The 23,595-nt window shown below is 40.3% G+C and overlaps 1 protein-coding gene across 21 annotated transcripts in view; it reads right to left on the bottom strand.

Annotated features, from left to right (window-relative positions):
• The window catches only part of LRCH3 (leucine rich repeats and calponin homology domain containing 3), a 118,069-nt gene extending 101,787 nt beyond the window's left edge, over positions 1 to 16,282 (bottom strand). For 16 of the 21 annotated variants that reach the window (XM_084871589.1, XM_084871573.1, XM_084871590.1 and 13 more), the window contains exon 1: positions 15,978 to 16,282. In XM_084871589.1, coding sequence (XP_084727715.1) covers positions 15,978 to 16,239 — 262 coding nt within the window. In that variant the 5' untranslated portion in view covers positions 16,240 to 16,282. The remainder of the gene's footprint in view (positions 1 to 15,977) is intronic. The other 5 variants (XM_084871591.1, XM_084871575.1, XM_084871581.1 and 2 more) reach the window with 1 other exon arrangement.
• Between the last annotated feature and the right edge of the window lie 7,313 nt (positions 16,283 to 23,595).

Below are 23,595 nucleotides of genomic sequence, written 5' to 3'. Positions count from 1 at the left end.
TGGAGGGCTGTAAGAGATCAACAGAAGGACTTGTATCCATGCATATAAACATAACAAAAGGATACAAGACACGGGCTGGGGGGAGGGGAGGTAGGTAAAGGTATATAGGGGGGGTAGGGAAGGCTGGGGGAGGTCAAGGGGGAAAAAATGAGACATATGTACTACTATTTGTAATCCTTCAAACAATAAAAAGATAAACAAACAAATAAAATAAATAAAAAGGTCAGTGGATAGTACCATAAAATTTTGTTAGTTTGATTTTAAAGGGAAGTGACATGATCCAATTGACATTTTATTTTATTTTTTATTGATTTTTTTACAGAGAGGAAAGGAGAGATAGAGAGCTAGAAACGTCGATGAGAGAGAAACATCGACCAGCTGCCTCTTGCACACCCCCTACTGGGGATGTGCCCGCAACCACCGTACATGCCCTTGACCGGAATCGAACCTGGGACCCCTCAGTCCGCAGACCGACGCTCTACCACTGAGCCAAACCGGTTTCGGCCCAATTGACATTTTAAAAATACTATAATTTTGGGCTGCTGTATGAATGCTTTCAAATAGTTAAGAATAGAAATAAAATTAGTTATGAGGCTACTGCAGTAGCTCATGGCAACAGATCATGGGGCTTAGGCTGGAGTTCAGCAGGAGAAAGAAGTGAAGAGATTTAAGATATGCTGAAGTAGATAATTTGCTAATAGACTAAAGAGGATGGGAGAAATAGAGAGAATAAAAGATGACTCACACATTTGAGGCCTGAGCTACTTGCCTTGGTTACACAGATGGTGGAGCGATGGCATCAATTACTCAACACTAATTGAGATGTGTTCCACCTCAATAAATAAATGATAGTGTCATTTAGTACAAGAACAGGCTTTTGATGTTAGTTTCTCCTCTCTACATCTCTTTTAGGGGCAAGGGAGTAGGGGAAACAAATCAAGGATCTTTTCTGCTTGCCCAGCCGGCATGGCTCCGTGGTTGAGTGTCACAGTTCGATTCCTGGTCAGGGCACATGCCCAGATTTTGGGCTTGATGCCCAGTGAGGGGCGTGCAGAAGGCAGATCAATGATTCTCTCTCATTATTGATGTTTTCATCTCTCCCTCACCCTTTCTCTCTAAAATCAATGAAAATCTATATATATATATATATATATATATATATATATATATATATATATATATATATTTTTTTTTTTTTTTTTTTTTTTTTTTTTTTAAAGAATCCTTTCTGCTCAAGGTACCTTTAAGATGTATATTTACATATCTAATAAAAATATCAAGAAGACAACAAAAATATATGTCTGGACCTCAGGAAAAAAGTCATGACTAACATTGTTTGTTAAATGAATACATCACAGAATCAAAGTTGATTTTAGTTGAAAGCATTTTCGGGGAGGGGTACAATTTAACTCCTACCCATGCAAAGCACAACCTCTGAGGAGATTGCTCCAAATCTCTAGGCCTTCTAAATTTTAAGATCTCAATGAGAAAAGATAAGGCTGATTTAGGTCAAACAACTAAATAGTAAAGAATCAAGGTTAAAACATCCAAATCTTCTTACTCCTAAAGTAACATGGTTCCTACCCCATACAATCACATCAAATCGCTGGATGCAGCTCAGCCTTTACAAACTACTCTAACTTCCACATACGTACACACTGGTTTGTTTTGGTCATGCTATACAAGGATCCCTCCTTCTTTATAGCACTGCCTCAAGAAATGTCTTCAGTCTGCATCTTCCAATATCCTTTCCTTCTCTACAGGTTATAGGCTCTCTAACCTTGAACTTCACATCTCAGACTGTCTCCTATTTCCCATATTTCTTCAATGTAATGCTTTTAAATAATTAATATTAAATTCCCTTTCTCCTACTTAAAGATCACTAAGAGGCTAACCACTGTCTGAATCAATTGTCTTCAAAGGAGGAGTGTGAACCTGCTATCTAGGGGATATACAAAACGATCCACTGGAGCATGGAAGATAAACATTAAAATTTTTATTTCTATTTATGTTTAATTTCTCCAATTTTATATTTATGTATAATTTAAAATACATATAATTTTAATATATTGTACATGCATATGATGTAAATAAACATACATTTGTTGTCAACATTTTTTACTAGAGGAATCATTGGCTAAAATGACAATAGAATACTGTCCCTGGAATTGGAATTTGGGATACTACAGACACTTGAAGGAGAAGGAGGTGGGCAACCCTGTTCATCTTTCTTCTTTCCAAATTAATGCAGACTGCAGATATTAAAAAGAAACTGAGGGTACTCTAAGAATTAAAAAAGAAAAAAATCCTGAGATAAGCCTAGAAGAGTCTAATTAATAGTTTTTTTCCTCTTCTCCCCACTAAACCAAGAAATGGAAAGTTTGGCTGTAAAAAAATCACACTAATTATAGTCAGTAAAGCCTATCATTTAATGCTTGTTTACTGTGCGTTACAATGATATACTCCACACTAAACGCCTACGTGGTTACCTGATTTTAGTATTAAATACAACTTGTAAGATACATGCCATTTTCCACGGCTGCCTGGGATTAAACACTATTCCTATGTTTGGAGAATCCAATAGTTAATGAAACAGAGTTCTCTCCTCAACAGAATATACTTGCTTTCCCAGTCTCTCTTGCAGTGAGGAGCATAGGCACATGATCTACTTTTCCCCAAGCCAAAAAATCCTCCACTAACCTTAAACTCAAAGCACAGAGGTAACAGTACACCCCAATTTCCAGAAGTGCTGGCAAAAGTTCCGGTTCTGGCCGTACAGTATTCATTATATTGGTGTTGGTGGTCCAAGTTTGGATGTCTATCCCAAGTGGCAGCTTTAGTGGTATCTTCCAAGGACAAGCCCTGTCACATGATTTTGGAAATTGCTCCTAGTTACCTTCCTTCCAGCCTGGTTCTCTACCCTCCCAGAGATTTCTGTGGACTACTCATAACCACAGCTGGTTTCTGTTGCTTATAACTAAGAATCCTAACTATACATGCTCAATTTTCATAGTTTATTTTTCATGTAATTTGGTTATCTACTTGTAATTTTAACAACATAGTTCTTTAGTGACACTATCTTTAAACAAACAAACCAATCTTTCAAGTATTAATTCTATACTGAAGTGTCCAATTTTGCAAAATAAAGTATACATTTTACATCTTTAATTGAATAAGATGTTTGGCTTGCCTAATCAAGAACTGTAGGATATGAAAAATTATTGTCTTCCTAAATGAATTTTAGAGTAAAGTAGCAAAGATCTAAGAAAGAATTTCTTCACTGGAGGTTCCTAGACTATCTGCCCTAGAACTACCAGACTTCTCGTTAAAAAAGGAAGTTTAGATCCAAGATGGCTGCACAGGTAAACACCTAACCGCAGCCGCACACAACAATTTCAATAAAATACAACTAAAATATAAAATGGACATTACCCAGAACTACAGGAAAAGTCGACTGACTGGAAATTCTACAACGAGAAGCAAGGAGAAAACCAGAAGGAAGAGCGGAGGAGCTGTAAAAGCTTAAGGTACGGAGACACGCAGCGCGCGGAGAGGACGAAGCCGGAGAGGAGGGAGGCCGAGTGCCTGGCTGGCGTTCCCTAGCGGGAAGGAGATAAAAGCTCCGACTGTGCTGAACCCCAGACCCGACAGCACTGAACCCCAGTTCTATGCCAGACCCTGGGGACCCAGGCTCAAAAAGAGGGAACCTGGACTGTGAGGCGGAATCCCAAGGGAACGGCGAAAGGAGATCCCGAAGGAGCGCACATTGCGTGCAGATAACGGACTGCTGACTCTGCTGCTAAATTGCCCTAGCGGGAAGGAGACAAAAGCTCAGGAATGTGCTGAGCCCCAGTTCCAACTGCACTGAACCCCAGTTCTGGGCCAGACCCCAGGGACCCAGGCTCAAACAGAGGGAGACTAGGCTGGAAGGCGGAACACCGGGGGAACAGCGAAAGGAGGTCCCGGAGGCGCGCACATTGAGCGCAGAGAAGGGACAGTTGGCTGTGCCGCGGGATTGCCCTGGCGGGAAGGAGACAAAAGCTCCAGACTGCTCGGAACGCCACCTCCAACTCCACTTCCAACTGAACTGAACCCCAGTTCCAGACTCATTGTGGGAGAGACTAAACTGTTTGGTAGCAGGCAAAGCTCGAGAGCACCTCACTCTCAGAGGTGCTTGCAGCGAGTACTGAAGGACCCTGAGGAACACTGAGACTCAGAAGCTGCATAGGGCATGGCTGACGGAAGCCAAGGCTGTAGGCTCCACCCTGAAACTCCGCCCCATCAGGGAAGCTGCAAAAATGTCCAGACAAGGAAATAGATCACAAACGAAAGAAATGGAGGACAAAAAGCGACTGGATAGAGTTCAAAACCACACTTATAAGGTTGTTCAAGAATCTCCTAGAAAAGGCCAGTAAAATAAATGAGACCTATAAGGATATGAAAAGGGATCAACTAAAAATAATAAGGGATCAACAAGAAATAATAAGGGATCAACAAGAAATAAAGAATACATTGTCTGAAATAAAAAAATATTATACATGCCGAAGCCAGTTTGGCTCAGTGGTAGAGCGTCGGTCTGTGGACTGAAAGGTCCCAGGTTCGATTCCGGTCAAGGGCATGTACATTGGTTGTGGGCACATCCCCGGTAGTGGGTGTGCAAAAGGCAGCTGGTCGATGTTTCTCTTTCATTGATGTTTCTAGCTCTCTATCTCGCTCCCTTCCTCCTCTCTGTGAAATATCAATAAAATATATTTAAAATATATATATATTATACAGAGTCCTAAAAACAGAACGGAAGATCGCAAGAATCAAGTCAAAGATTTGGAACATAAAGAGCCAGAGGACACTACTCCGCAGAAGCAAGAAAGCAAGAGAATCCAGAAAGTTGAAGATAATGTAAGAAACCTCTGGGACAACTTCAAGCGAACCAACATCAGAATTATGGGGGTCCCAGAAGATGAGAGAGCAAGATATCGAAAACATACTGAAAGAAATAGTGACAGAAAACTTCCCCCACCTGGTGAAAGAATTAGACTTACAAGTCCAGGAAGCTCACAGACTCCAAACAAAAGGAATCCAAAGAAGACCACACCAAGACAAATCATAATTAAAATTCCAAGAGCAAAAGACAAAAAGAGAATATTTTTTTTAATATATTTTATTGATTTTGTACAGAGAGGAAGGGAGAGAGATAGAGAGTTAGAAACATCGATGAGAGAGAGTCATCGATCAGCTGCCTCTTGCACACCCCCCACTGGGGATATGCCCGCAACTAAGGTACATGCCCCTGACCGGAATCAAACCCGGGACCTTTCAGTCCCCAAGCCGACGCTCTATCCATGGAGCCAAACTGGTTTCGGCAAAGAGAGAATATTAAAAGCAGCAAGAGCAAAGTAGGTAGTTACCTATAAAGGAGCACCCATACGACTGTCAGCTGATTTCTCAACAGAAACCATGCAGGCCAGATGGGAATGGCAAGAAATAGTCAAGGTGATGACTAGCAAGAACCTACAGCCAAAAATAATCTATCCAGCAAAGCTATCACTCAGAATCGAAGGCCAGATAAAGAGCTTCACAAAAAGAAAAAAAAAAGAAAAAGAAAAAAAAAAAGCTAAAGGAGTTCATCACCACCAAACCAGAATTGTATGAATTGCTGAAGGGGGTTCTTTTGGAAGAGAAAGTAAATAAAGATAAAAACTATGAACAACAAATACGTAACTATCAACAAGTGAATCTAAAAACCAAAAAAATTTTTTTTAAAAATCTGATGAACAATATTAACTGTTAAATATAATAGAATCAGAGGTATGGAAGGGGTGTGAACTGACGATTCTCAGGGAAAAGGGGAGATGGGGATGTGGGAAGAGACTGAACATAAACTGTGCACCTAGGGATGAGGACAATGATGGGTGGGGTAAGAGCAGTGGGTGGGGTGGGAACCTGGTGGAGGGAGTGCAACGGGGGGGGGGGGGGGGGGGGGGGCATCTGTAATAATATGAACAATAAAGATTAAAAAATAAATAAATAAATAAATAAATAATAATAAGAAATAAATAAAAAAGGAAGTTTATGCACCCGGTCTCCTATCTCCCCAATTAGACTCTCTAGGGTCTGGAATCAGGAATGTACTTTAAAAAAAAAAAAAAAAAAAAGTGCCACAAGTGATTTTATGCATACTAAATTTTGAAAATTAAGCTTCATTTGTCACTTGATAATAGATGGCCAGAAATCACAAAGTTATTAAATTAGAAAAAGCATCACATAGTTATTAAGCTAAGATTTTCCTCAGGCAACTAAGACTTGCATAATTATCCATTATAAATATTCAATATGTATGGAAAGCCAAATTCACTGTGAGTTTAAAATTTTTTTCTTCTATTAAAAAATCAAGGTCTTATTTTGAAAAACTTCAAAGACTTAAAAATTCTCATTGCCACTGGTTACATTTTTGGGGACTGACTCTTAGTACATGTAAATCCTCTCATCCTTTATAACACCAATTAAAGAGGGTCTGCAAGCCTGACTTTTTGACATCAAAAGGAAGCCTGTTCACTGGTATTATCCTTGAGAAGTTCTGACTGAATTCGACCATGATTGAAGCCCCCAGGGTCCCCATTAAACCCAGTCACACAAAAGTCAGTTGTCATTATTTCCAAAGCTAAGAAAGTGAATAGGCACTTCATCATTTTCTGTTTCCCCCTTCTTATTCACCCATCCACCCAATGTACATAACATACATTCAATAAATACTCAGAGGACTGGCATTGTACCAGCTGTTGTACAATAAAAAGAGAGCAAGAGAGAACCCTTTAGTAGGAAGAATCCAAAAATGGCCCCCCCAACATTTTCTATGGATATGAAATATATTTTGATTATGTTTCTTATGAGACAGAAGAGATTTTGCAGATATAATTAAGAGTACTAATCTGTCCTAGCCCATGAGGCTCAGTTGTGTCATCCCATGCACCAAGAGGTCACTAGTTAGATTCCCAGTCAGGGCACATGCTGGGTTGTGGGCTCCATCCCCAGTAGGGGGCATGTGGGAAGCAACCAATTAATGTGTCCCTCTCAGATCTCTCTCTCTCCCTCCCTCCCTCCCTCTCTCTCTCTCTCTCTCTCTCTCTTTCTCTCCTTGCCCATTTCCTCCTTACTTCAACTCTCTCTAAAAATCAATGGAAAAATATCCTCAGGTGAGGATTAACAACAACAAAAAAGTAAAGAAATATCTGAAATATTTAGGACTAGTTTATTATTCTAATACTAGAGGCCTGGTGCACAAAATTCATGCACAGAAAGGAGGGGGTCCCCTCAGCCCAACCTGCACCCTCTCCAATCCGGGACCCCTCGGGGGATGTCCAACAGGTAGTCCAACATCCCTCACACAATCTGGGACCACTGGCTCCTAACTGCTCACCTGCCTGATCATCCCTAACTGCCCGCCCCCGCCAGCCTGAACACCTCTAACTGCCTCTACCTGCCAGACTAATCGTCCCTAACTGCCGCCCCCTCCCCCCCACCCCCGTCCTCACCCCACCCCTAGCTGGCCTGGTTGCCCCATGCAACCTGCTGTTTGGTCGTTTGGTTATCCCTCACTAACCCCCCTGCCGCCTGGTCACCCCAGGAAGCCTGTTGTTTGGTCATTACTGTTACTGTGATGGCATCCTGGACCATTTGCATATTCCTCTATTATTAGTATAGATTAGTAGCAATGCATTTAATATTGCTGGTTACTTCAAGAACTCAAAATAATGTTGTGTGAAATGACATATTGATACCATATTTTTCCCCCATGCTTGAATGAATAACTTTTATAAACGAACAGGGGGGAAATGAATATTTGTTACTACTTAAATGGAATATTTTTTAAAAAGTAGTATTTCAAGTTATAATGTGAGATATTAACCACCCAGCCCCCCAAACAGTATAAGGAAATGAACCCCAGAAAATCCTTGGGCCAACACTGTGGCCATTCTTCTAATCACAATACTGAGTTTGTGGTGATTGACTCATCTTCATATCCCTCCTAAAGGCATCATCCTATTTACTCTTCCTATTTAAAAAGCAATGCCAATACTGTTTAGTTTAGATTTTTCCTCCTGAAACATAAATTTAAATCTTATTTCAGATGCTTTTATACCCAATAGTGATGATCTTCCCATGATCTCTGTCTCTCTTCAGTAAGTGTACCGGTATGTATGTATGCTGTGTTGCAGAAGGGGTTGGGGTTGAGGGGGGAAGGAGGAGAGGACAGTAAGCAACAAGTCTGTGGATGAAAATATATTAGAGCCAAAGGATTTCATATTTCAAATGGAAGATAAAATGATAAGAAAGTTATAAATGTTGTTTCCTGAGATGTGTTCTATCCACTTTATCTCCCTTTTTCTAAACCTCTTCTATTTTTATTTCCCTATTATCCAAAATATAAATAGTATTCCAAGAAAAATATGATTTCCTCTTAGCATCCCACATTTCAATTCAATATGCATATAGCCATAAAAACTGTGTTACAAAAAGTAGTATTATATATAATATATCCATACTTTTGACACTGATATAGGTAAGCTGGGGGGAGTTAGATTACAGAAAAACAACAGAATAAACCTTATAGAAACTTATTTGGTTTGATCTTCCCTAATGGTTGGTAATATGAAACCATAGATCTGTATTAAAATAAGCATGAAAATACAGAGGTGGCCAAAAGTAGGACATTTCTGAGTATGTGAAACAGAGATTATTTTTGTATTATTATTTATTTATTACTGTATTATTTGTATTTATTTACAACTGTAAAATTACTTTTGCTCTCCTCTGTATAGGGTGGAATTTCTAAGAAAATTTCAAGCCTTCAAATTTCAAATTCCCTACTGAGGCAACTTAAAACTCTGCACCCCAGACCACCTTTGAGGTTAGAGGTACTTCATTAAAATTTTATGTGATTAATAAATACACACAGTTTAGAGAGATATATGTGGGAAATCAAAAAGATGAAAAGACCAGTGGGTACAAAGTAAAGACAACTCAGGTACTGTTGGTATAAATCCAAGCTAAATAACCCTTCTGAAGGACAATTTCACAATCTATATAAAATCACTAAAATTGTAATTAAATACCTTTTACACTTTTAGGAATTTATCCTAAGGAAATAATTAGACAAGTCTGCCGAGACATACATACTAGGCTATTCTCAGCAATATCATGTGTAATAGTGAAAGTTAAAAAGCCCAATGTGCATCAATAGGGTAAATTAAATGAGTTATTTATTCAGTGAACTACTGAAAATTATGCTGATCTCTATTTTCTGATATTGTCTTTCATGTAATAAAAAGATTAGATGACAAAACAGCCTCTGTATGATCTCATTTTATAATTTTAAAAAGTGAGGATATGTATATTAATAAAGAATTTTAATAAAGAATTTTAATATTAATATTAATAAAGAATTTTTGGAAGATTTCAAGCCAGTGTTTACTACTATTTATCTCTGGTATCTAAAATTATGAATGATCTTTAGTGTCTTCTTTATAACTTTCTAAACTATACTGAACATGTACAACTCTTAATATCAGAAAAAATGACTTTTAAAGACTACTAAATTGAACCAGTCTGATTAATCAAATAAAATTAGTTTTGTTGTTTTCTACTCTTTCCTCATTTCTAAGGCTCTTAAAAGACTCTTCCTGATTTGAACACATAACACTCAGTGGATGTTAAAGGTGCCAAATATACACTTAATGCTTCTATTAACAAAGATGACATGCTTAAATGGCAGTCACTGCTAATAGATTTTATTTCTAAAGAAAAAAATTATATATCACCCCTGACCCTAAGATGGATCTTGTAATTATGATTGAGCCCCCATTTGTTGCTACCTCCTCCCTTTGCCTCTCCCTTCTCAACTACTATTTAACCATGTTTTCAGTTATTGTTACCATGGTGGCTCACTGTATTCATGGATATAGAAAAACAATTCCAAAAGAAGTAAGATTATGTACAGTAGTAATACAGAAGGAAATTTCAATTCTATTCAAGACAGTATGCCCCGACATCATTGTCCGATATAACTTTCTGTGATGATAAAAAAGTTCTATTATCTATGCTGTTCAATATGACACATGTGGCTATTAAGCACTTGAAATGTGGCTAGTGCTACTGAAGAACCAAATTGTTAAATTCTAATTTATTTTAATAACCATCTGTGGCTAGTAGCTACCATACTGGATAGCACTGTTATAGGAAAATTCACGTATATCTACTGTATTTGTTACAAAATATACATAAATAGTATTCCAAGAAAAATATGATTTCCTCTTAAGACCTGACACTCCAGTCAGTACATATTTCCAAGACTGACGAACCCATAATTTTGTGGGTTATGAACTGCTTCCTTAAAAAATTTAATGGCCTTTTAGCAATCCTTTTTTTTTTTTTTTTAACCTAGGAAATAAGTATCCATTTATTCAAAGTCTCAATTCTCATGGCTTTAACAGAATTGCATTACCTTGTCTCACCACTACAACTCAATTTTCCTTTCTTTGTGTGCAACCTTAGCCTTCCCCTTCTGCCTTCAACTATAGGCTTTCCCCCAAAGCTAAGCCTTTGTTTTCTTGTTTTCTGTCTGCCATTCAAAAGAAATTTCTTACAGCTTCAATTCAGACCCTTACACTTGCCTGCCTTCTGTGAAACCACCACCTCACTATATAATCTTTTTTTAATTGCTTTTTGTTTCTTGTGTGTGCTAATGCTTTACCAACTTCTGAATCATTTTGATGATATCAAATATTTATAAAGTTTGAGTTCAGCAAGACCTTACAGAAATCCACTCTATTCCCACCTCCGCACATTAGTTACAATAACTCCAGTTATTGTCAACAATAAGGACATTCCATTTGTTGTTAGGATCTCCATATAATCTTAAACATATTTAACCTTTTTGAGACTGCTACTTCTATTGTGTAAAATAATTTAGAGTATTATGATTCGTTTGGTTTTTAGGATTCTCAGAATTCTAGTACAGGCCTAGTTATGAAACAGGTTAATTCCTCTTTTTGCCTTTTTAAATAAATGAATATTCCATGGTTGTCAGTGACCAGCTTTTCCACTCTCTACATTCTTTCTCCAAGTATCTTATAAACTATTATGACTCTCTCAAATTTATGCTGGAGCCCTAACTTTAAAGCTCCAGATTTAAATCTTTATTTCTTGTACATGATTAACTAGATATGCTACCACTAGCCCTTTAAAGGAAACATGCAAACCAAATAAATTATGTGTATGTGTACCAAACTTCTTTGTCAGTATGGCTTGTGATAAAAAAACAAGTTTTAGGATCAGATGTACCTGAATTTGAATCCCAGCTCTGTCATTTATTAGCTGAGAATAACCACCTTGATCAGATTAATCTTGTCTCCATTTTTATGTACTTATAATTCATATGGTTTTTATATGTGCATGTTTTATATGTACAGCTTAGTATAATACCTAGAACATGCTAATAGCTCAATAAATGTTAGCTACTGTTATTATCAGTAGCATTACCATGTTTCCTAATCATCCAGGTTTTAATAGCTCAGTAATCTTTGACAGATTCTGTTTTGTTTTGTTTTTTAATCAATTCAATCAGCATTTGTATACTTTTTTCTTTAAAAAAATTTTTTTTTATTGGTTTCAGAGAGGAAGGGAAAGGGAGAGAGAGAGAGAAGAATCAATGCAGAGAGGGAATCACTGATTGGCTGCCTCCTGCACACCCCACACCGGGATCAAGCCCACAACCCAGGTATATGGCCTGACCAGGAATCGAACCATGATCTCTTGGCCCACAGATCCATGCTCAACCACTCAGACACACAGGCTGGGCCTATTTTCTGACACAATCTGTTTTTCAGTCCCAAATAGATTAGGATTATCATCACAGACATCTAACCAGATTACTAGATTATATGTTTAAAGAGTAGAACCTCTTCTATTTTTATTTCCCTATATTACCTAGCATATGCCTAATACATAAAAGTTTCACTATTATTAGATAACTCATGTAATCTTTACATCTATTTATTCATTCCTCCATTGACCCCTTAAATCTTTGAGGGCAGGAGGTGTCATGGTCCTTCTCTGTACAAAACCCCTTAGTCTATAAATGTTTGCTGAATACATGAATGTTGACTAGCCTCACTCCAAACCTATCATCAATCCAGCTACTGCATATGCGAAAGATAGGTCTTACATTCTCTGATCCAAAGACTCATACAGATCCAAAGATACCAACACTATCATCAGAACCATCTTTTGGCTCTGCTTTCCGCTTATTGGCAAGTTCCAGGATCACATTCTATTCTCTCAGCATCCACAGGCTTTAAAGCATGGCTTTTTCTCAATAGTGTGAATAAAAAATTCTGAATTAGCACTCATGTGTGCTGACTGGAAAATATGCCCTTCTCTGAATAATCTCTGTGGACAGAGGGACGGACAACCCTGATTGGCTAGGCCTGAGTTAGGTCCACATCCCTGTGTCAGGGTGGGATCTATGTAACAGAGAGGGGTGGCTCCCTGGGAAAAGTGGAGTACTGTATTGTTATGAGAGGAAAGGGGAATGCATGGCAAAATTAACTGATGTGCCCTAGACTCTAAGGCTTTTTGCAAGTCCACCAGTGCCCGGAAAGACTATCCTTCTCATTTCTGCTTACCCAAATCTAAGCTACGTCATTTCTGCCCCCAAAAGTCTTCTGTGATTTTTTCTAAGATTTTCCTTGTTTACTGAATCGAATCACTCATTCCAAGTAAAGATCTCCCTTTTTCTAAAGCTCTTCTTTTTTAAATAAACAGGAGAGAACCTCCAAAAAAGGTTCCACGATGAATTCTAATAATGTCGATTTATAAATGGTATGGGTAATGCGTGCTGTTTCTTAGGATAAAAACTCTTGAAGGACAGCAGCTCTACCAGATACATTCTATATATTATCAAAGAACTGTGTGGCAGGATTAAAATAATTTTCTTGGCTTAAAATTTCCCATAGGGTCTAAACAAAACACTTTAGCTAATAGTTGGGGCTAACTTCAACTAAGTACCTGTTTTAACAGATAAGACTATGGTTTTGGAATTACCTCAAACTAGGCTCAAATCCTAGCTAATATCACCTTCCCTGGCCTTTAGCTACAGATCTTTGAGCAAATTATTTTCTCTCTCCAAACCTTGGTTTCGCTACCTGTAAAAACAGGAATGGTAATACCTTTCTGTACATAAAGAGGCTATATGATATAGTGGAAAGAATTAGATGGACCCAGGCTGACATTCTACCACTAATACTAGTTATATGACTTTCTCTCAGTGATTTCTCATCTGTAAATGCTGAGGAAATGCTCATATGCAATAATATTTAATCCACTGGTTATCAATCATTTAACAAGGCAATGTATTTTAAAAGACCTACCTAACACATTGAATAGCAAACACTGAAAACTCAATAAATGATGTTTATTCACATCAAACTATATGATTAAAAATAATAATTCAGCCGAGACCGGTTTGGCTCAATGGATAGAGCGTCGGCTTGGGGACTGAAGGGTCCCGGGTTCGATTCCGGTCAAGGGCATGTACCTTGGCTGCGGGCATAACCCCAGTGGGGGGTGTGCAAGAGGCAGCTGATCGATGACTCTCTCTCATCGATGTTTCTAGCTCTGTATCTCTCCCCTTCCTCTCTGTACAAAATCAATAAAATATATTTTAAAAAAATAATAATAATAATAATTCAGTGTTTTTGTACCAAAGCTTTTTTTTTTTTTTAATATATTTTTATTGATTTTTTACAGAGAGGAAGAGAGAGGGATAGAGAGTTAGAAACATCGATGAGAACCATTGATCAGCTGCCTCCTGCACACCTCCCACTGGGGATGTCCCTGCAACCAAGGTACATGCCCCTGACCAGAGTCGAACCTTGGGACCCTTCAGTCCACAGGCCGATGCTCTATCCACTGACCTAACCGGTTTTGGCCCAAAGCTTTCTTATACTTAATACATGGTATTTCTAACATATTAAAATGAATTTAGCCTAATAGGTTAGAAAATACCCTTCAGTCTTTTTTCCCCTTTTTTATACTTTTTGATCAGATAAATGTCAACCACCAAAAATTGTGGTTTATGTATAAACTATTAAAATATTAAAATAATAAATATGGATAATGATAAATTAAAAATTCAGAGCACAAAGAAAAATTCACTGGGATTACTAATTGGTCTTCATACATACCCTTGGGTTTTGTTAAAATATTTTCTAAAGGCAAAAACACTTTGGTCTTACAATTATTTCAAAGCAAGTAAGAGAATGAACTAGATAAACTCCTGTCATCAACTTGTTCTTTAGCTTCAGGCTTAATGTAGTAATATGAAATGACTCATGCCAATATGAAATCGCTATGCTAACCATCTCCTGAACACAATCAGATATGAGATACAAATGATCATTTTAGATGTTATCTATCAGAATACGTGCAAAAGGCAAGTAGCTGTTTATATTAACCTTAGCAATAGTTTAACTTCCATGTCATTCACTAAAAAATACAAACTACATTCAGTACAACTGTTTCCAGAAAGAGATTTGATAAGTAGGCATTTGATTTCTTCTATTTTACACTAGAGCAAAAGTTTCTTTGGAAAGAAGTTTCCTGAAGTAGCTTAACATTCTGTTTCTCTTCCTATCGTGAATAAATCATATGTAATATTTACCAGTCTTTAATGAGTGCACAAACATAAGAAAGGTGTTAAGTTGGAGATTTTAAAATAAAGATAAATAAAATAAGGCAAATAAAATGGAAGACACATTCTTTGGTCGCAAAACACTATATGGAAATAAAATATTTAACTACCCCATACTACACAAACTTGTGTGATTTTTTTCCCCTCCTTTGTATTTGTGCAAAACATGAATAGACTGTTTTTAACCCACCCCCCTGAGGAAGTTATATTTTAAACACAAGAGAAGAATAATGTGGTGAACACCTCAGTCACCCAGACAGTTCTCTCCCAAGTATGAAAATCTTAAATCCTTATCTTTCCTGTGTTCAAAAGTACCTACAAACCAAAATAATGCTTGTTTTTAAATGCATTAAATACAGATATGATAGGCACCCTATGTATCTTTTCAAAGTCGTCTTCTTTCAAAGTTTTCGGGGAGGAAGGGGGGCCGGGCATGAGGACAGTGGGGGCATTAGTAATGGGAGTCTGAAGGTGGGCTCTCGTTATTTTTACAAGCGCATATGGAAACTCAATTAGATGAAGGAGGCGATAAAGTACAGTTACAGCGTTCGGGTTCCCACGGAAAAACAACTCAAACCAACGCCAGCAGCGCTGAGATCAAAGATTCCGGATAGTGCGCCGACCCACAAGGCTGCGATCTAATTAGGAGCGCGCTACAACCCCAAATCTCAGCAAAGTCATTTTTTTGTGTGTGAAAGATTTTAAAAAATATTTTATTGATTTCTTATAGAGAGGAAAGGATAGGGACAGAGAGTTAGAAACATCAATAAGAGAGAAACATCGACCAGCTGCCTCCTGCACACACCCCACTGGGGATGTGCCCGCAACCAAGGCACACGCCCCGGACCGGAATCGAACCCGGGACCTCTCAGTCCGCAGGCCGACGCTCTCTCCAGAGCCAAACGGATCAGAGCGGCAAAGTCAATTTACTAGTTAGACTCCCAAATCCGCAGGGGCCTGCAGAACCCGGGGCTTGGCACCTAACTTCCCCGGAGAGGAAAAAACACCACCCATCAGTCCCCGGCGGGCTCCCCCGGAGATGCTGGCGTCCGCCGCGCCCCGCGCTCGGGGCCGGCCCGCGGAGCCGGGAGCCGGGCGGGTCGGGGCAGCCGCCTTCCCCCCGTTACCCGGGTCCCGGTGACCACCCTCGCGTCCTCCCCCCCGCGGCCGGGCGGCTCCGGCCGCGCCCAGGGCCTCCGCCGGCAGGAATGCCTCCCGGGGCCCGGCTCACCCGCGCGGGTGGTGTCCGTCAGGTCGTGGTTGGCCGCTCCCCGGGGAAACTCCCTCAGCTTCCGGCCGCTCAGGCTCAGCACCCCGGTGACCGCCGCCTCCTCCAGCGCCCGGTCGAGGGAGCGGCTCCACGAGCCCGGGCCGGGGCCGGGACAGGTCCCCGAGCTCGGGCCGCAGGGAACACCGGGCAGGTTGCCTCCCGACGCTCCTGGGCCGGCACAGTCTGCAGCTGCGGACATAGCGACCAAGCCCGCGGCCGCCATTTCCCAGCCGACAACTACCGACTAGCCGGCTCCGCGCATGCGCGGCCGGGCTGCCGGGTGGGCGGGGTCAGGGACTCCCGGACGGGCCTCTCCCCTGATGGACGGGCCCGCAGGCCGTCCACGCTGCCCGGCGCTGGCCTCCGCCCCCGCCCCCGCCCCCGCCCCCGGGTTTTAAAGGGAAAAGAAAACACAGCTCTGGAGCCGCCGCCAGGAGCATTTTTTAAATGCCTCTATAAAAACCTCTCTCTGCCTTCTTCTCTGGGTACTGGAGGATTGAATTAAGCATTACATTAAGGCTTCTTTTTTTTCCCCCCTTCTTTTTTTAAAATATGTTTTATTGATTTTTTTACAGAGAGGAGAGATGGGTAGAGAGTTAGAAACATCGATGAGAGAGAAACATCGACCAGCTGCCTCTTGCACACCCCCTACAGGGGATGTGCCCACAACCAAGGTACCAGGCTGATGCTCTATCCACTGAGCCAAACCGGTTTTGGCACATTAAGGCTTCTTAACACGGATACTGCCAGAAACGTGGGCAGTGAGAGAAGGGGGCGGGCATGAGAAAAGTAGGGGCACTCTTATCTAGACGCCCGTTACTCATGTCCCCCCACTTTCCTCAATTCCAGTCCCCGAAAACGTTGCGATCTAAAAAAAAAAATTTCCCAGCTTGTCATTCTGTAAACCAAATGATGCAAATGGAAACTTGTGGATTTAGTAACTATTATTGCCTGAGGTAAAATAAGAACTAAACTGGCTCCCAAACTCCATAGGATCTCATTGAAAGGGTTATTTAAGTATTTTAGGCCCTCCCTTAAAATAGTTAACAAATATAAAACAAACAAGCATCTTTAGTACTCGTCCTTCAGGCATTAAAGTCTAAAATTTCAGTCTGAAACCAAAATTGAGAACATGATCTGACTATAATCTAAATGTGGGAATCGAAGGTAGAACTAAAGAAAATGGTAAAACACACACACACACACACACACACACACACACACACACAATTTAGTTTAAAAAAAATGGAAAATACATTTTAAACCAATTAGATTTCACTTACAGTGCAGTGGTTAGCATATTATTTGGTTTGGGGGGTTAGGGGTTTTTGTGGGATTTTTTGTGGATTTTTTTTTTTTTTTGTACATTTAAGTCATTCCTGATAGATGATGTAAATTTCACAAACAATCAATCAAGTATTCACTGTGGGAAGTAGAAGAGGCTGTCAGATAGTCATTTTACTATATTATAATCTAATTATAGACTCCAAAGAGACCATTTAGAGAACAAGAAAAAATATCTGAATAGGGGTGGTGTGGATAACCTATCAGAATTCAGAGAAAAGGAATCTATATCATGAATTAGTGAGGTTTTGAATCAAATCCTGATTAAGTGAGATGGGCTGGAAGGAGAGAGCAATATTCCAGATTGGGAGGATCCGCATGAACAAAACCAGATATAATTTATAATGGTTACGTGTGGAGAACATTAAGGCCACAGGCCAAAGTTCATGTCAGAAGCAAAAAAAAAAATAGGGTTGGAGAGATCCTACTCATCATTCAAGGCCCAACTCTTTAATGAAACCTTGATTAGCACTTCCCTGGACTCCTAAACCTAATCAGAAGAGATTGTAAAAGTGTTTAGACACACTACCAAAGATAATTAGTAACGGCTGCTCAGAGTTGTTCTATGAACTCAAGACTACATGTTAGATTCTTCAGCAACAAATTTCATGTTCAATTATCAATGCCCTTTTATTAAGGTGACCAGACGTCCCGATTTTTAACAATTTGTCCCGCATCCCGCGGCATTTTAAAACAGTCCCGATTTTTGGAAAAACAAATTGGTAAAAATCCGGACTGTCCTGCCAAAAGCAGGACATCTGGTCACCTTACCTTTTTTTTTTTTTTTTTTTTTAAATATATTGTATTGATTTTTTACAGAGAGGAAGAGAGATGGAGAGAGGGATAGAGAGTTAGAAACATCGATGGGAGAGAAACATCGATCAGCTGCCTCTTGCACACCTTACCTTTTTATGAGCAAGGGTTACTGCAATGACAAGTGATATATTTGTTATTCCTGGCAAATAACATTTATCCAATGGATGAATTGGTTTCTATTATTCTGGTATTCCTACAATTTTGTTGCTCTTAGAAAGACTTCAAGCTCATTTTGTTTTTTAAAGATACAGTATTCCAACTAAAATGACTAAAAGCATAATCATATATTCTATGCTAATGCTACACTATAAATGTACTTATCAGATCTTTCTAAAATGCACCATTATATCATCTCTATATTTTTTTAAATATATTTTATTGATTTTTTACAGAGAGGAAGGGAGAGAGATAGCTAGAAACGTTGATGAGAGAGAAACATCGACCAGCTGCCTCCTGCATACCCCCTGCCGGGGATGTGCCCGCAATCAATGCACATGCCCCTGGCCGGAATCGAACCCAGGACCCTTCAGTCCGCAGACCGACGCTCTACCACTGAGCCAAACCGGCCCCGGCTATGTCATCTATATTTGATTACTTATTGCCTTCCACATTTACAATAAAGTCTTCTGACAAGTTTTCTGTAATATGACTCATTCCTATCTACCTGTACATTTCATTATAATTGCAACATTCCATGCTCATCATGGTCTCTGATTTCCTGGCCAAATTTATGTTTCATGTTACTTGTCCATTCACCAATTAGAAGAAAATCTATCATTATCTTCCATAACCCAGGTACGAGTATAAGGGGCCCTGCGGACCAGTAGTTTTATTGCTATCTTTATCCAGTGGCCAGGTAAGTTTCTATTGAATGAGTACAAAAAACGTTTTACATAAATGTTAAAGGCACACTTTAAAATTAAATACCCATTGCATTTTGAATTTATTTTTTTACATGTTCTTACAAACTAATATCTTTTTAAAGTATGATACTTTGTAAAACAGTGTAATACGAAGCAAGAATTCTCTGATCCATTCACAATGTGTTAATGAGTTAAAAATAGGAAGAAGCAGAGATAGAAGATGGGTTGTGTACTAACAAAATAGAAGTTATATACAGGAGAGGTTAGGAGGAAAGAAAAGAATTACAATTTTTGAGAACAGAATACATAAGTACATAAATATTTTAAGGCCAAAAGAAAGGCTTGTGGATAAGAGGAAACTGAAATGCTATATCTGCCACTCTATGAGAACAAGTCCTAAGTAAAGAAAGCTGGAAGACAGATTAAGGAATTACTTTTGAGACTTCGAAGGATTTGAGGTTTCATTTACAAAGTATAGGTAGAATATGAGGGAATTCTCATCTTACTCTTTCAATCTTCTCCATAAAGCAAATGACAAGGTCATCTGGAAAAGGAGTCATTGTGGGAAATTCACCAGTTTAGTGATGAATAAAAGTGATGAGAAATGGTTGCAAAAAGTCTGTGAACAAAAGAGCTACAGGGATCTGTAATTTATTCCACTTCTGCTCTGCAGTCTGGAAGCAGCCGAAAAAAATAGGCAGTGGGGGTTATTGAAAATTGGGAATATAGAGAACTTCCCTACTTCTTCAGGCTGAAAGTTAGGAGCAAAAATTTCACTCAGATCTCAATAGCTCTCTACTGCTCTATATCTGACTATACCATGCACAAATGAAGTTCTTTCCCCCTTCCTACTCATTAGAAATATTTTGTGGTTACTTCTTTAAGTTTGATAAACTCAAAGCAGTAGGGTTAAAATCTTGGCAAATCCACTCTCTTCAAATGGAAAGCACAGAAACTGGCTTGTTGAATATACTCAATGTTTGGTCCTTCCCTTTCCGATTCATTTAATAAGAAGCGGTAATAATTGACTTTTTAAAATTTCATACAAGAAAATTTAGACAATATGATTTTCCTTCGCCCCAGAAGTAAATGGATATATAAATTAAATAGACGCACACTAAGGAAATAGTTTCCTATTCATATTTAAACAACCACAAACCTCACCTGAATACATTAAGAACAAGGAATTACTTGATCAAACTTTATGTTTTATAGATTTCAGATTGTAAACTGTAATAGCATGGAGTAAAAAGAGACATTAGAAGTCAACAATTTATAAGCAAATCTCCAAATCTCTATTAATGGTCCACAATAGTCCAAAATTGTTGTGAATGGTTTGGCTTATTGATGTCATTTTAAAAAAGGCTCAAATTCCAAATTGATTTATGCAAAAAGAGGCCTCCGTAAAGGGAAGGTTAAATCAAATGCTTCTTTTTTTACAGTGGCAAAAAACAAAACAAAAAACAACAACACCCAATTCTGATGAAAGATCAAAGGATCAGAAATGAAATAATTTTCTATCTTAATACTGCCTACATTTAGAATATATGGTATTCTCTTTAGTACAAAGTCAGCTATTTTTTTTTCTCCTGAAATAGAAATAAGAACAAAAATTATCCTACACTGTGTATGTTATGTGAATTATAAAGCTATTGATAGCCATACACACACACACACACACACACACACCCCCACACTAGAGGCCCGGTGCACAAAATTTGTGCATGGGGGCGAAGGGGGGTTGTCCCTCAGCCCAGCCTTCACCCTCTCCAATCTAGGACCCCTCAAGGGATGTCTCACTGCTGGTGCAATTGGGCCTAAACGGGCAGTCAGACATCCTTCTCAATCCAGGACTACTGGCTCTCAACTGCTCACCTGCCTGCCTTCCTGATTGCCCCTAACTATTGCCTGCTAGCCTGATTACCCCCTAACCACTCCCCTGCCAGCCTGTTTGCCCCCAACTTCCCTTCTCTGCTGGCCTGGACACCCTTAACTGCCCTCCCCTGCTGGCCATCTTGTGTCCACACAGGGGCAAGATCTTTGACCACATGAGGGCAGCCATCTTATGTGTTGGAGTGATGGTCAATCTGCATATTACTCTTTTATTAGATAGGATAGAGGCCTGGTGCATGGGTGGGGGCCAGCTGGTTTGCCCTGAAGGGTGTCCCAGATCAGGGTGGGGGTTCCCTTAGGGCATGGGGTGGCCTGAGCAAGGGGCCTGTGGTGGTTTGCAGGCTGGCCACACCCCCCAGTGACCCAAGCAGAGGTATCTGGGATATATTTACTTTCTACAATTGAAACTTTGTAGCCTGGAGTTGGAGCCAGCCAAGCCTCCTGCTTGCTTTGTGGCAGCAGCCGTTTCTGTTTGAATTTATTTACCTTCTATAATTGAAACTTTATAGTCTTGAGTGGAAGCTTAGGCTGGCAAGGGCAGGCGGAAAGCTTGGCTTCTTCCATTGTCAGAGAAACCCAAGCCTCTGTGGCTGTAGCCATCTTGGTTGGGGTTAATTTGCATACTCGCTGATTGGCTGGTGGGCTTGGGTGGTGGGTGTGGCTTGTGGAGCAGAGTGGTTAATTTGCATATTACTCTTTTATTAGGTAGGATACACACACACACATACTAGGGGCCCAGTGCACGAATTCATGCACCTTGAAAGGAACTGTGGGCCATGAGGCTGCAGTAGGCACAGGGGTGGGTTTCAGGCCATCCTCCCACCCCTGCCCAGCACCTCTTGCCAGAGGCTCCGCCCCCCCACACCGTCCTGTCTGCCAGCAGCCCAGCTCCCACAGCTGGCACTCCCATGGGCTGACAGAGCCAGCCTCACTCAAACCTGCTGAAGGCATGGAACAATTGGGGGCTGGTGCCAGCAGCAGAGCTAGCACCAACTGCGGGTGCAACCAGGGCTGACGCTGGCAGCCAGTGCAAGCACTGGGCAGGACCACAGTGCATAGGAGCAAAGAATTTTCAGTAACCACCAGAGGCTCTCCCTGATGGCAGCAAACTGCACACCGCCTTTGTTTGGTGCCCCCTCTCACCTGCTCCACCGTCCTGTTGCAGCTGAAGCCTGCTATGTTCCCCACTTACCCCCTGGTGTCCAGTACATGTCATAGTGTCTAGTTGTTCGGTTATTTCAGTTGTTCTGCCATTCAGTCTATTTGCATATTAGCCTTTTATTATATAGGAGATATAGATATAACAAAAATAACCCCCGGACAATGAAGCCTATTTTCTTCATATTTAGAAGTACTTTATGATTTGCTTATAATTAAAATTGTGATCAAGTTTATGCATATTAAAAAACTAGAGGCCCAGTGCGTGAATTTGTGCACAGGGGGGGTCCAGCTGGCCCCAATCAGGCGGATGGGGGGGTGAACCTGTCAGGAGGAGGAGATGGTGGGAGATTGGCCAGCTGTCCTGCCTGGATTAGGGCCCAATCAGGGCTCCCAGTCAGGGCTGGGCCGGCTGGGGGAAGGGGTCGAGGGCGATTGCTGGTGGGCCCTGCCCCTGACTGGGGTTGGGGGACCGATTGGGAGTGTGGCCAGCCATGTGGAGGGGCTGTGGGTGGTGGGAGAGCTGGCTCACCCCGAATGGGGTGGGTGGGGGTACTGATTAGGGGCCAGCTGGCCCTACTCGATTGGAGTGGAGGGGCCCATCGGGGCAAGGCCGGATGAGGGGTTGCAGCAGGTTGGCTGCCCAGTGCCGCCCCCTATTGGGGTTGAAGGTGCAATCAGGGGTGGGCCTATCATGGTGGGGCAGACTGATGGGGGCACAGCTGGCCAGGGGAGAAGGGAAGGGGCAGTTGGCCAGCAGGCCTGGTTCTTGATTGAGGTGGGAGAGTCCGATCAGGGGCAGGCCAGCAGGGGGTAGGGGCCATGAAGTTGGCTGCTGGCCCCACCCCATGTTCGGCTGGTTCACCGGCCACAGGTGTCATAGTGACCGGCTGTTAGGTCGTTAATGGTCGTTACAGTAGCTGCCTTTTTATATAGATTAGAAACATTACTTTTTCTAATATGTCCGTCTACATAACTTGAATACCAAAATAATGAAGTTTCAAAATCATCACTAGATTTACTTATCATGCTACAAATACTAAAATGTTACCACTTTTTAGATATCAGACAAGCTCACACCATTCCACTATTTTCTATGGATATTCAATTCACAGAAGCAGTTTATTAGAAACTGAGAATTAAAAGATCTAAGCTCAAAAAGTGATGTTATGCACAAGTCTTGAAAAGCTGTGTCTCACTTAACTAAGATGTAAATAGAGAAGTTAAATTGGATGCTCTCTATAGGCTCATTTAGCCTAATAGTCTGCATTCTAAGTCAATTTGATTTTCTACAATATTTCAACTCCTGGCTACTTCCTGTTGGAAGCTATGAATAAAATGGTTAAAAGGCAGTTACAGAAATGCATTGAATCTAGATTGGTTTACTAATTTAGTTTGACATGTAGCTTTTTAAACCCTAAAAATTATAAATATAATTCTTACCAAGTTTTTTGTTACATAGTACAATCTAAAAACCACAACTTAATTTTACAGCTAAGAATAAA

The sequence above is a fragment of the Pipistrellus hanaki genome, assembly GCF_964339955.1.
Source record: "Pipistrellus hanaki genome assembly, chromosome: 2".
NCBI lineage: Eukaryota > Metazoa > Chordata > Mammalia > Chiroptera > Vespertilionidae > Pipistrellus > Pipistrellus hanaki.
This window is presented reverse-complemented; position numbering and strand designations above follow the sequence as displayed.